General features: G+C 47.3%; 1 protein-coding gene across 1 annotated transcript in view; it reads left to right on the top strand.

Moving 5' to 3' along the window:
- The window catches only part of LOC103271506 (SH3 and multiple ankyrin repeat domains protein 3), a 55,175-nt gene that overhangs the window by 5,142 nt on the left and 36,648 nt on the right, over positions 1-13,385 (top strand). Inside the window, exons 7-9 of the mRNA XM_021718020.1 lie at positions 296-373; positions 1,420-1,486; positions 10,541-10,814. Of these exons, the coding sequence (XP_021573695.1) occupies positions 296-373; positions 1,420-1,486; positions 10,541-10,814 (419 nt within the window). The remainder of the gene's footprint in view (positions 1-295; positions 374-1,419; positions 1,487-10,540; positions 10,815-13,385) is intronic.

Here is a 13,385-nt window from a genome sequence, read left to right on the forward strand (position 1 = left end):
GGCGCGGGATTACAGGCTGAGCCACTGAGCCTGGCTTCACATGCATATTCTGAACAACCAGTTGTGAATTGGGCACATCTAGGTCCTCTGGGCCAGGTGAGACCTCAAGTGTATACCCATCTGTTCGTCCCTGTGCTACTCAGGAGTACATTGAACACACAGGTATGAGTCCACGTGTGTATGAGGCTTGTGCCCTGCATCCTCTGTGTGTGCACTCTGTATATGCACATGCTGTTGCGCCCTACCCCCATCTCTCTGGCTGCCCACTTGTGACCCCCCCACTGCCTCCCAACAGGAGAGCTGTGCTCGTGTCCTGCTCTTTCGTGGAGCCAACAAGGATGTCCGCAATTACAACAGCCAGACAGCCTTCCAGGTACTCCAGTGGTTCCCGGGAGCATGAGGCTGCCCCTAGAGTTGCCTATCTCTGTGCCTGTGTGGCTTGACTTCTCTGAACTGCGTTTCTTCCCTGGAAGGTGATCAGGAAGTACCACCCCCAGTACTGCCACAGGAGGAGGTGGAGTAAGGGGGACAGGACAGTGCAGTGCCCAGCACATGAAGGGGTGTTGGATGCCAGGGGTTCCCTCCACTCCCCTTCCAGGGAGAGAGGAGCGTCAGAAGGGCTGCAGCAGGGGCAGGGGCAGAGAAGAGTGGGAGGGTAGGTGTGGGCCTAACACTCAGAGACAGGCAGGGGTGCAGAAGCCAAACTGGAGAGAGATTTGTCTCCAGCCCCTGACTTAGTCAGGTGATGTTTCTGAGTCTTTTCTTCAGCCAGGTCTGGTTGGCCCTGGCTGACCAGGTGGATGAGATCTGTTGATTGTGGCCTGGAGTTGTGGAGGCTGGGAGATGTCATGGGGATTTAGGGACTGTGGAAGGAGCTGGAGCTCTCTTCTCAGTAGGAGTGAGCTGTCAAGCGAGCCAGTCAGGGGGATGTGTCTATTTGGTCATGGAGGGTAGAGGGCCTAATGGGTTAGGGCACATCTGAAGTCATCCCACACCAGGGCCTGTGGGATGACTGTACATAGGGTCTCAGGACTGGAAGAATGCGGGGGAGCATGGGTGGGGGGCTCGTGGCCAAGACAGAAAAGACGGGGAAAAGCTCAGGCAAGGGTGGTCAGCATGCCTGTTTGCTTGGGACTGTCGGGTTTTGGTTTAGCTTTGCGAGTCTTGTGTCTGGGTCCCCAAAGAACTAGGCAGATGGGTGGTGAGTCACCCTAGTTGCAGAGGGCGTGCATGGCAGCATCCCAGTTATTGACAGGTGTGTGTAGAAGTAGAGAAGAGGAGTGGTCTGAGCTTCTGGGGCCCCCGACCAAGGAAGATGGCGCAGGAGCACCAGAGCGGGAGGAGGCTGGTTGGGGGACAATTTGGGGCTGCTAAGCCTCCTCCCTGCCCCTTCACATGTTGACTGTCCCTTTCCCTCAGGTGGCTATCATCGCAGGGAACTTTGAGCTTGCAGAGGTCATCAAAACCCACAAAGACTCAGATGTCGGTGAGTGCTGCCCGCCCAGGGTCCCTGCTGAGTGTGGGTTTGTGTGGTTGCACGGGCCCCGGCAGGTATGGGCATCAGTGGTGATACCACAAGGGGCCCGCATGCCCCCGCTCTACTTTGTGTGGCCGGTGGTCTGTTAGTGGCCCCTGCAAGAATGGGGAGCGTGCTGAGGGCGGGCCTGAGTTACATGAACAGAGGCTGTGATCAGGGTCAGGAACATGGTAGGGTTTTGGGCCATGGGCTAGGGTGACCACTGGGCTTAGGGGTCAGTGTAGGTCAAGAGTGAGGCCTAAGGCCAGGCTTGGTGGCTCAGCCTGTAATCTTCGCACTTTGGGAAGCCGAGGAGAATGGATTGCCTGCGCCCACAGGTTTCAGATCAGCCTGGGCAACTTGGTGAGACCTCATCTCTACAATAAATCAAAAATTAGCTGGTGTGGTAGTGTGTACCTGTAGTTCCGGCTACTTGGAAGGTTGAGGCAGAAGGATCGCCGGAGCCCAGCAGGTTGACGCTGGTATGGCCATGAGTATGCCACTGCACTCCAGCCTGGGTGACAGAGTGAGACTCCAACTCAAAAAAAAAAAAAAAAAAAAAAAAAGTGGGGTTGAGGCCAGATGCAGTGGCTCAAGCCTGTAATCCCAGCACTTTGGGCGGCCGAGGTGAGGGAATTGCCCAAGCCCATGGGTTCAAGAACAGCCTGGGCAACTTGGCAAGACCTCATCATTACACTAAATAAAAAATACTAGCCGGGCATGGTAGAGCATGCCTGTAGTTCCGGCTACTTGGAAGACTAAGGCGGCAGGATTGCCTGAGCCCAGCAGGTTGATACTGGGGTGGCTGTGAGTATTCCATTGCACTCCAGCCTGGGTGATGGAGTGAGACTCAAAAAAACCCAAAAACCAAAAACAAACCAAAACAAAATAAAAAACAAAAAAGAGTGGGATTGAGGTTTAGGATTTTAGGATCAGGGTCCCTGTTTCCCATTAAACCCAGGAAGGGCCACCAGGAGACATAGGGAGCATCTCACCTCAGCCTGGAACAAGAGTGAGTTTAGGTGATCACAGTGTGTTCTCAAAATGACAAGATCATACATGTACCTGCAAAGGAACAAAATAGGTTGGATGCAGTGGCTTAAACCTGTAGTCCCAGTGCTTTGGAAGGCTAAGACGGGAGGGTCGCCTGAGCTCAGGAGATCAAGGCTGCAGTGAATGGTGAGTGCACCCTTGTACTTCACCTGGGCGACAGAGTGAGACCCCAACTCAAAAAAACAAAACAAAACAAAAAACACAAAAAAGAAAGAAAGAAAGAAAGATAGAAAGAAAGAAAGAAAGAAAAAGAAAGAAAGCAAAACATAGTGATGGGAAAGTAGAATGAGGCTGGGCATAGGGCAGCAGCTATCCTGAGGGCATGGGGCCTTGGGCTCCCTATACCTGTATGTAAAGGAAAGCCTGGCATGTGCATGACTCGTGGCCCTAGAAGAAAAACCATGAGATGCACAGTCCTGGGGGGACCAAGCATTTCTGCCCATGGCTATTAATGAAACATGGATTCCCAGGTCCCCTTTCTGCCATGAGTGTTTACTTGGGGGTGTCCTCATTTTTTGTTTTTGTTTTTGTTTTTAGTTTGAAGTGACAGTGGGTAGTGAAGGTCTAGGGCAGGCATTAATTAAGGTTGGAATCTCACTTGGCGTGAGGTTATGGTCAGGGCTAGGGTGGAATTTTGGATGGGGGTTAAGATGAAGGTCAGATTCGTGTTTAAGAACCCCTCCTCTATGGAGCTTCCCTTGGACAGCCTTCCAGCAAGGCTTGGTAGTGAGCCCCGAGCAGGGTCAGGTCCATGGTAACAGTTTGACTGTCTGAGGGTGTGACAAGCCTCCAGTTGAAGCCATGGCTGCCCATGCAGACAGCATCAGTAGGCGAGTGCTGGGCCAGTGGAATGGTTAGGATTGGAGTCCAGGTTCAGGTCAGGAGAGAACTGTGCCTTGTGCTTTGAGTTAGGAAAAGAGATAGTTATGGTCTGGTTGGGGCTGGGAAGTATTTTGGAGGTGGTGTTAGCCTGGGAGGACCCTGGTTTGTGGATGTGTGGGAACTTCTCTTCTGCCTGTGATAGTCTAACTATGGGAATGCTGCTTAGGACCTCTGTGTCTCAGTTTCTCTTAGATGAAACATAGTCTTTTACAGTTTTTGCATCCCCTTCCCACCTTCCCTCCTGTGGCATTTGGTTTTGGGCAGGGCCAGACTCTGGTGGGAAGCCTTGGTGTGGCCCATTGGAGGGAGTGGCTTGTTTCTTGTCTGGGCTGCCCCTCATCTGTGTGATGTGGACAAATTTGCTAGGGCTCCTGGGCTCCCTTGACTGGCTTACTGCCAGTCTGACTCAGGTGTGCTGGCTCAGCTGGGGCTAGACTCACCATTTCAGAGCAGGCATCTGTGTCAGTTAGCCCTGATATGGACATAAGCTCTGCTGGCCAATTCCTGTACCTGCTCCGGTGTTCCACATACACTCAGATGACACAGCCAAACATCCCTGAATATAGTACGTAATGCATTCATTAGCCTTTACTGTAAGCCCCCTTATAGTCATTCACTTCTCACCAGTCCCCCATGGAGTGATTATCAGCCCATTTTACAGAAAAGGAAACTGAGGCATAAAGGGAACTAATTGAGACCCAGATGATCCACTCTCCCACCCCCAATACATTCACTGTAGGGACACTCCCTGAATGTCCCACTCTACCTGGCGTCCCTGGGTGGGGCCTGCACACAAAAAGTGGTGGAGCTGGAAGGAGGCTCGGCCCATTGATCTTGCTCAGGTGGGAAGGTGCCTACCAGGTGGAGTCTAGTAGACTGGAACTCTGTCATCCTTCAGGAGACAGGACACCTGGCTGCCTCATGGCAGGTCCCATTTGCCCCCTCTAGACCGATAGACCTTGGGTGCGGACCCTGACCTGGGAGCAGTGACCCCTGCTACCTTGCCTTTGTCACCTTGGATCCACAGTCTCTCTTACCCTTTCTCATGTACAGGTGTGTTTTCATAGCACTGGTATACCACATTGCTTTTGGTGAGTGCCCTGGTGAGGTGCTTTTCCAGTAGAAATAATCTTGTTAAATGTAGGTTCTGGCTCGGTGGGTCTGGCTGGGGCCTGAGATAGTGCATTTGTAATCAGCTCTGAGGTAAGGCCTAAACTGCTGACCCTTGGATTACACTTTGCATAATAGGAGTCTACATGACTTGGGAGGCAGCTCCCTCAGCCAGTCGAATCCAGCCACAGCCTGCTTTTTTTTTTTAATTGAGGCGAGCTGAGCATATTGCCTATAGGTCCAGCTACCTGGGATGCTGAGGCAGTGGATCACTGAGTCTAGGAGTTCTGGGCTGCAGTATGCTATGCTGATTGGGGGTCTGCCCTAAGTCTGGCATCAATATGGTGACCTTCCAGTAGCAGTAACCCCAGGATGCCTAAGGAGGTGTGAACCGGCCCAGGTTGGGAGTGGAGCAGGCCAGACTCTCAGGCTGCTCAGTAGTGAAATTGTCCCTCTGAATAGCCATTCCTTTCCAGTCTGGGCAACATAGCAAAACCCTGCCTCCTAAAATAAATAGGTAGGTAGGTAGGTAGGTAGGTAGATAGATAGATAGATAGAGGCAAAATATACATAATAGAAAATTAACAATTTTACTTGAACAGTTAAGTGGCATTCCATACATGCACAATGCTGTGCAACCAATTCTGTCGAATCTTAACATTTTCATTACCCCCAAAGAAAACCCAGTTCACACTCAGTTCTGCGTTTCCTCCCCCAACCTGATTGACCCTCAGCATGCTTTCTGTCTCTGTGGATTTACGTATTCTTGATATTTCACTTAAATGGGATCATATAATATGTGACCCTTTGTGTTTGGCTCCTTTCACTCAACATGTTTTTGTGCTTCATCCCTGTAGGATGTGTCACTACTTCTTTCCTTTTTATGACTGATTAATATTTTATTGTTTGTATAAATGACATTTAGTTTATCTATTCCTCTATCAATGGATATGGGATTGTTTCTGCCTTTTGAATACTGTGAATGTTGTTGCCCTGAATATGTGTGTATATATATTTGAATACCTGTTTTCAATCCTTTGGTGTGTATACCTAGGAGTAGAATTGTGGAGTCATACGGTAATTCTATGTTTAACTTTTTGAGGAACTGCCAAACTGTTTTCCACCATTTTACATTCCTACTAGTAATGTACAAGGCTTCCAATTTATTCACACTCTTACCAACACTTGTTATTTTCTGTTGTTTTGTGATAATAGCCACAACAGTGGGTGTCAACTAGTATCTCATTGTGGTTTTGATTTGCATTTCCCTAATGACTGATGATGCTGAGAATCTTTTCATGAACTTTTTTGTCATTTACATGTCTTCTTTGGAAAAATATCCTTTGCCCATTTTTAAATTGGGTTGTTTATTTTTGTTGTTGAATTTTAAGAGATCTTTTTATATTCTGAATATACTAAACTCTTATCAGGTGTATGATATATCTTATCAGATATATTTATGTGTCCCTTTTCTGTTCAGTAGGTCAGGAGATCCTTGTCACTTTCTTGATAATGTCATTTGATATACAAGAGTTTTTTATTTTGATGAAGTACAATGAATCTATTTTTTTTTTGGTTGCTCATGCTTTTGGTGTCATATCTTAGAATCCATTGCCAAATGAAGGTCATGAGGGTTTACCCTCTGTTTGCTTCTAAGAGTTTTATTGTTTTAGCTCTTATATTTAGGCCATTGATCTATTCTTAAGCTAATTTTTGTATATGGTATGAGTTAAGGATCCATCTTCATGTTTTTGCATATGGGTATTCAATTGTCCAGCACCATTTGTTGAAGAGATTATTCTTTTCCTATTGAATGGTCTTGGCACCCTTGTTGAAAATCAGTTGGTCATAGATATTTGGACTCTCAATTCTACCCCAGTGTTCTACATGTCTCATGTCTATTCCTTTTTTTTTTTTTTTTGAGTTGGAATCACTCCGACTAGGCTAGAGTGCAGTGGCACGCTCATGGCTACTGCAGTTTCTACCTGCTGGGCTCAGGTGATCCTTCTGCCTCAGCCTCCCAAGTAGCTACAACTACAGGTATATGTCACCAAGCTAATTTTTTGATTTATTGTAGAGATGAAGTCTTGCCAAGTTGCCCAGGCTGGTCTTGGACTCTTGGGCTCAGGCAGCCCTTTCGCCTCTACCTCCCAAAGTGCTGGGATTATAGGTGTGAGCCACCATGCTCAGCTACATGTCCATTCTTTTGCCAGTACCACAGTTTGTTTTATTGTAGCTTTGGCATCAGTTTTCAAATTGTTACAAAACTTAGGAGGCTTGGGTGCTCTTTGTTCCTTTGTTTTGATACTGTTTTGGCTAATCTGGGCCCCTTGCAATTCCATATAGATTTGAAGATTGCTTTCCTTTCCTCCCTCCCTCCGACCCTCCCATTTGATTTGAGGTCTCAGTCTGTTGCCCAGTCTGGAGTATAGCAGCATAACCACAGCTCACCACAGCCTTGACTTCCTGGGCTCAGGTGGTTCTTCTGCCTCAGCCTCCCCAAGTAGCTGGGATTACAGATGCACGCCACCTTTTTCTGATTTTTTTTTTAGAGACAGTGTCTCCCTATGTTGCCTAGGCTAATCTCGAACTCCTGGGCTCAAGCAGTCCTCCTACCTCTCAGCTTTCTAACAGGCGTGAGCCACTGTGCCTGACCCACTTGCTTTTCTATTTCTGCAAAAAAGGATATGGGAATTTTGGTGGAGATTGCATTGAATCTGTAGCTCACTCTGGGTGGCATTGGCACCAATTAATGAACATGGAATATCTTTCCATTTACTTAGGTTAGCTGTAAGCAATGTTTTGTCATTTTTGGTATATAGATCTTTTACTTAGTTAAATTTATTTTGGGGTATTTTATTCCTTTGGATGATTGTTTTAAATGGAATTATCTTACTAATTTCCTTTTGGTGTTGTCCACTGCTGGTGTATAGAAGCATAACTGATTTTGATGTGTTGATCTTGTACCTTACAACTTTGTTGGATTTATTAGCTCTAGTAGTTGTGTTGGGATTTTCTATATAGATGATCATGCCATCTGCAGATAGAGATAACTTTACTTCTTCCTCCCCAATTTGTGTACCATTTATTTATTTATTTGTTTTACTTAATTTCTCTGGCTAAAACTTCCAGTACAATGTTGACTAGCAAGAGTGAAAGCAGACATCCTTGCCTTGTTCCTGGTCTTAGGTGGGGAAGGCTTTCAGTCTTTCACCATTGAGTATGATGTTAGCTGTGGGCATTTAATAAATGTCCTGTGTCATGTTGATTAAGTTACTAACCTCGGTAACTAGTTTTCTGAGTGTTATTACCATAAAAGGGTGTTGGATTACGGCAAATGCAGAAATGATCATGTGTTTTTTCCCCCTTGTTTTGTTAATGTGATATATTACATTGGCCTGTAGATTGGTTTCCTTACAATGTCTTTATCTGGCTTTGGACTCATAGGCTATGTTAGAAAATGTTTCTTCCTCTTTTATTTTTTTTGGAAGAGTTTAAGAAGGGTTAGTGTTCATTCTTCTTTAAATGTTTAGTAGAATTTACCAGTGATGCCATCTGGTGGTGGACTTTTCTTTGTTGAGAGGTTTGTGGTTACTGATTCGATCTCTTTGCTTGCTACAGGTCTGTTTAGGTTTCTATTTCTTCTGAGTCAGTTTTGATAATCTGTGTTTTTCTAGGAATTTGTTCATCTCATATAGCTCTTCTAATTTATTGGAATACAGTTGCTTATAGTATTACCTTGCATACCTTAATATTTCTGTAATATTGATAGTAATGTCTCAAATTTCATTTCTGATTTTAGTTATTTCTGGTCATCTTCTCTTCCTCTCTATTTTTATTTTTTAGTCAGGGTCTCACTTTGTCACCTAGGCTGGAGTGCAGTGGCACCATCATGGCTTACTCCAGGGCTCAGGTGATCCTTCTACCTCAACCTCCCAAGAAGCTGGCGTGTACCACCATGCCTGGCTGCTTTTTAAAATTTTTTTGTAGAGATGTTGTCTCACTATGTTGCCTAGGCTGGCCTTGAACTCCTGGGCTCAGGTACTCCTCCTGTCTTAATCTCTCACAGTGCTGGGATTACAGGCATGAGCTACCATGCCCAGTTCATCTTCTTTCTTTTTTAGTCAGTAAAATACACAAATGAAAGGTTTGTCAATTTTGTTGATATTTAAAAAATCCAACATTTTGCTTCATTGATCTTCCACTGTTTTTCTATTTTGTCTATTTCTGCCCTAATCTTTTTAAAAAATTTAATTTAATTTTAAAGATATGTGGTGCAATTCAGGGTTAGGTATACAAATGGTCATTGTGTAGGTAAAGTTTGGGCCTCACTTTGGTCCCCATTTCATCTGGTTTGAGATCAGGTACCCTTATTGATGAGGTGTGCTCCCCCCTGCTCCTGGCAGTTTTCTACTACTGCCAGTCCTTTCTTATAGTATTATGGTAATTTTTTAGGGCCCGCTTATGGGTGAGTTGACCCTAATCTTATTATTTCCTTCCTTCTGCTAGCTTTTCTTTTTTTTTACTAGTTTTTACTAGCTTACTTATTTTTCTACTTTCTTAAGATGTGTCTTTAGGTTATTGATTTAGATTATTTTCCTTTTTTTATGTAGGTGTTTACAGCTGTACATTTCCCTTTAAGTACCATTTTTGCTGCATCTCATAACTTTTGCGATGTTATATTTTTGTTTTCATTTATCACAAAGTGTTTTCTAATTTTCCTTGTGATTTCTTTTTTGACACATGGGTTACTTAAGAGTGTGGTGTTTAATTTCTACATATTTATGCATTTTCCAGCTTTCCTTCTGTTCATCGATTTTTAGCTTTATCTCATTGTGGCTGGAGGACATAATTTGTATGGTTTCAGTCTCTTTAAACTTATTGAGACTAGTTTTCTGGCCAAACATATGGTTTGTCCTGGAGAATGTTCCATGTGTACTTGAGAAGAATTCACAAGTGTATTCTGCTGTTATTGGGTGGAGTGTTCTGTTATGTGTCTGTTAGGTCTAATTGGTTGTCTTCTATGTCCTTATTGATCTTCTTTCTAGATATTCTACCTATTACTGAAAGTGGGGTATGCAAAGTTGGAAGTCTCCAACTATTATTGTGGAACGACTGGAACTGCCTATTTCTCCCTTCAATCGTGTCAGTGTTTGTTTCATGTATTTTGGTGTTCTGTTGTTTGGTGCATATATGTTATTAATTGCAATCAAAATATAATGTACTTCTCTGTTTCTTGTTACAGTTTTTATCTTAAAGCCTGTTTTGTCTGATGTTAATATAGCCACCCAGGTCTCTTTTGGACACTATTTACATGAGATCTATTTTTTTATCGTTTCACTTTCAACCTATTTGTGTCTTTGCATTTAAAGTGATTCTCTTGTAAATAGCATATAGTTGGGTCATTTTTTAATATCACCACCTGCTTCTTAAATAAAATTATATTGGAACACAAACACACTTACCTGCTTATATGTTGTTTGTGGTGGCTTTTGTGCTACAGTGGCAGAATTGAGCCACTGCAACACAGAGTATACGGCTTGCAAAGCCTGAGGTAGTTACTCTCTGACTCTTTACAGAAAAGTTTGCCAACCCCGATCTAGAATGTTTTTTAGCGTTTCCCTGGCTATAGATAACTGCAGATAGTCCTGTATAGCAGTAGTCTGGTCAGACTTGTCCCACGTAGCCTGTTCTGTCTCTCCTGAAGCTTGTGAAACGGGCAGTTTTGAGAGCAGGCCTGAACATCCCCAAGGCCCTGTTTGGCTGAGGAGGAGCTAGAACCAGAGGCAGCGTGACAGGAATGTGGCCCCTCAGTGGGAGCTTCAGTCATAGGGTGCCCAATTCTTTTGGTTTGCCTGGAACTGTGGCAGTTCCTGGAAATAGGATTTTGGTTTTAAAATCTGGACAGCCCAGCCAAACTGGGCAAGTTCGTCACCCGACTGACTGTTCAGAGTCTTACCTATGCCCCCCCTACCCCAGTACCATTCAGGGAAACCCCCAGCTATGCGAAACGGCGGCGACTGGCTGGCCCCAGTGGCTTGGCATCCCCTCGGCCCCTGCAACGCTCGGCCAGTGATATCAACCTGAAGGGTGAGGTGCAACCAGCAGCTTCTCCTGGACCCTCGCTGAGAAGCCTTCCCCACCAGCTGCTGCTCCAGCGGCTTCAGGAGGAGAAAGAGCGTGACCGGGATGGTGGCCAGGAGAACGACATTGGTGGCCCCTTAGCAGGCAGGGGCAGCCAGAGCAAGATCAGGTAGGATGGGGCTGGGAGGCCCTAAAGGGGCAGGGTGGATAGGGTCCTAGGACCCAAGCCAGGAGGATCTGGCACTGAGAGGTGGGGAAGAGGCCTTGTGGTACCTGGCACCTGTGCAGTAATGGACTAGGGCTTGAGATGGGGGACTCTCAGGCCCCCAGATGGCCTTTCTGGATGGGAAGGGAAGAAGGCGATGCCCTGTAGGCTGGGACAGGCACACACATAGTGACACCTGGTTGGAGCTGGGGCTTTCCATGAAGACAGTGGGCAGCTGAGGGATTTGTGTTAGGTGGAGAGGGAGTGATCCCATCTGTGGTTTGGAAAACTCACTACAGTTTCAGAGAGGGCTGAGAAGAGTCAGGGCTGATGGCTTGTGCTAAGGGGTCAGGGATGGAGCTGCCACTCCAGGAGGGCTCCAGACCTGCAGGTGACCTCCAGCCCTGCCCTCAGGGATAGTCTTGGCCTTTCCCCATTCCCAGCTCTGGTACACCTACAGGACTCTGTAGTTTCTATTTACCTGCTTCTTCTCCCCCTGCTCCCCCGCTTGCCCTGGGACCCTGAGAAGCCAGGAACATTTGAGGGAGTTGGAGGAACTTGGAGTAGGAGGCCTGAGCTGGAGCCTGCTGGGCTCTGTGGGCTGTGCAGTAGGGGCAGGGGGTGAGCACTGGCCCTCAGATGGCCGCTCTGTGCCTAGGTTCCTCATCAGTAGTCAGTAAGGTGGTACAAATTCCACCCAAGTTGTTTTCTCTGGGAAGCCTTCAGAATGCCTTGGGCAGGTGGGAGATCTCTGTTGGACTCCCCCAGTTCACAGCTGGTTAAGGCATCTGTCTCCCTGTGCCTCCAGGGCAGGAGCTATCTTTCTTGCTTCCTACAGTTTCCCTGAGCCAGGCACATAGAAGGTGTCTGGGAACATTGTTGAATGAGAGTTACATAAACAGCCCGTTGTTTTCTGATGGCAGCCAGCTTTCACAGTCCTGTCGCTCTATGCTTGCCATGGGCTGAGTGGCCTATGTTTATTATCTCACTTAACTTTGACAGCTTATGAGATTATGCTCTGTTGCTACCACATCACAGATGAGGGTCCTGAGGCTCAGGTGAGGTCATTGACTTGTCCAGAGTCACAGAGCTAGGAACAGCTTAACTGATTCCCAAGCTTTCTAAGCCTAAGCCTAAGGGGGCCTAACTGGGTCTCAGAAGGACATTGGGTTACAGAGCTAGGAACAGCTTTACTGATTCCCAAGCTTTCTAGCAGAGGGCTGAGGTTGCGGTGGAGGCTTACAGAAGGCATTCCTTCCTGTACCGATGCCTCGGCTCATGCCACCTGATCCTGGCAATGTCTTCTCTGTGTCTCTGCCTAGACTTGTTGGATTCCCAAGGCTGACTGTCCTGCACCAAATCTCAGTTCTCCCTTGAAATTTCTGCATAGTTTCATGGATTTTCTAAGGGTTGAACAGCCCAGTATCTAAAAGAACACATTCTGGGATGTTTCCAGTTCACAGGAAGTCTGCTCCCAAGTTGCACCTGGGTGGTTGCCACATGTCTTTCCCTGCATTCACTCTTTGTGTGTGTCTGTTCATCCTTTCAGGTGACACAAAGCTAATACCTGCTAGGTAAGGGGCTGCAGCTTACCCAGTCTGTGGGGATAGCAGAGTTCTTCTTTCTTCTCCCTCACAAACATTTTATTAGGTGCCTGGTGCACCAGGGGTGGTGGGAGCTAACAGCAGGGGGCCTAACTGGGTCTCAGAAGGACATTGGCAGCTGAGGCCCAGTGCTAAGAAGCAGTTAGGTGGACAGTGACCCAGGTGAAGGGCTTCCCAGGTGAGTGGTCAAGGGTCTGCAGCCCTAAGGAGAGGGCTGAGGAGAGACAGGGCCTGGGCAGAGGTCACCTTTGGTCAAAAGGAGAGACGGTGGCAGCTGAGACACGTTGGTCTGGGGTGTCAGCGACTCTCCTAAGCCCCCTGTTGACTGGACCTGGCGTGGAACCCCTGGCTCCCCAAAACACCTGGCTGTGTGGTGTTTCCACCCCAGCACCACACAGCCAGGCATAGAAGGATGGGTTTGGAGCTGAGAGTCAGTAACTTAATAACTGGCTGGGCAGGCAGGATTAGAGTAGTTTAGATGTTGGCAACAGCGTGGTGAACAGCCCATGGGCGGTTGCGGGAGGGAAGGGTAGGTACTCACCTAAGGAACTGGAGTGTAGCGAATTCCTATGTCCTAGAGAGTCTGGCTATTGGACGAGAATGTGGATCTGGCCCGCCTAGGTACCAGGGAGCCAGTGCAGGCTTTTGAACAGAGCCAAAGTGGAGGACCCAGACCTCAGGCTCTGTGCCCAAGTCAGGGCAGTGGTTTGGAGAAGGTGGTCAGCACAGAGTGGCATGAGCAGCAGAGGCAGGGGCCCAGGGCAAGAGGACACAGGCCTGGAGGGGAATGGGGCGCCCCGCGCGTGCTGTGGTCGGGGAGTGAGGAGAGGGCTGGGGCTCTCGAGCCGGCTGGGGTGCCTCTCCCTCCCCTCCACTAGCCAGGCTGCGGAGGCTTTTCTGATGCCTGAAGCCCCCCACCCCACTCCATGCC

This window comes from Carlito syrichta, unplaced genomic scaffold (assembly GCF_000164805.1).
Source record: "Carlito syrichta isolate Samal-C Ts95f unplaced genomic scaffold, Tarsius_syrichta-2.0.1 Scaffold311716, whole genome shotgun sequence".
Taxonomy (NCBI): domain Eukaryota; kingdom Metazoa; phylum Chordata; class Mammalia; order Primates; family Tarsiidae; genus Carlito; species Carlito syrichta.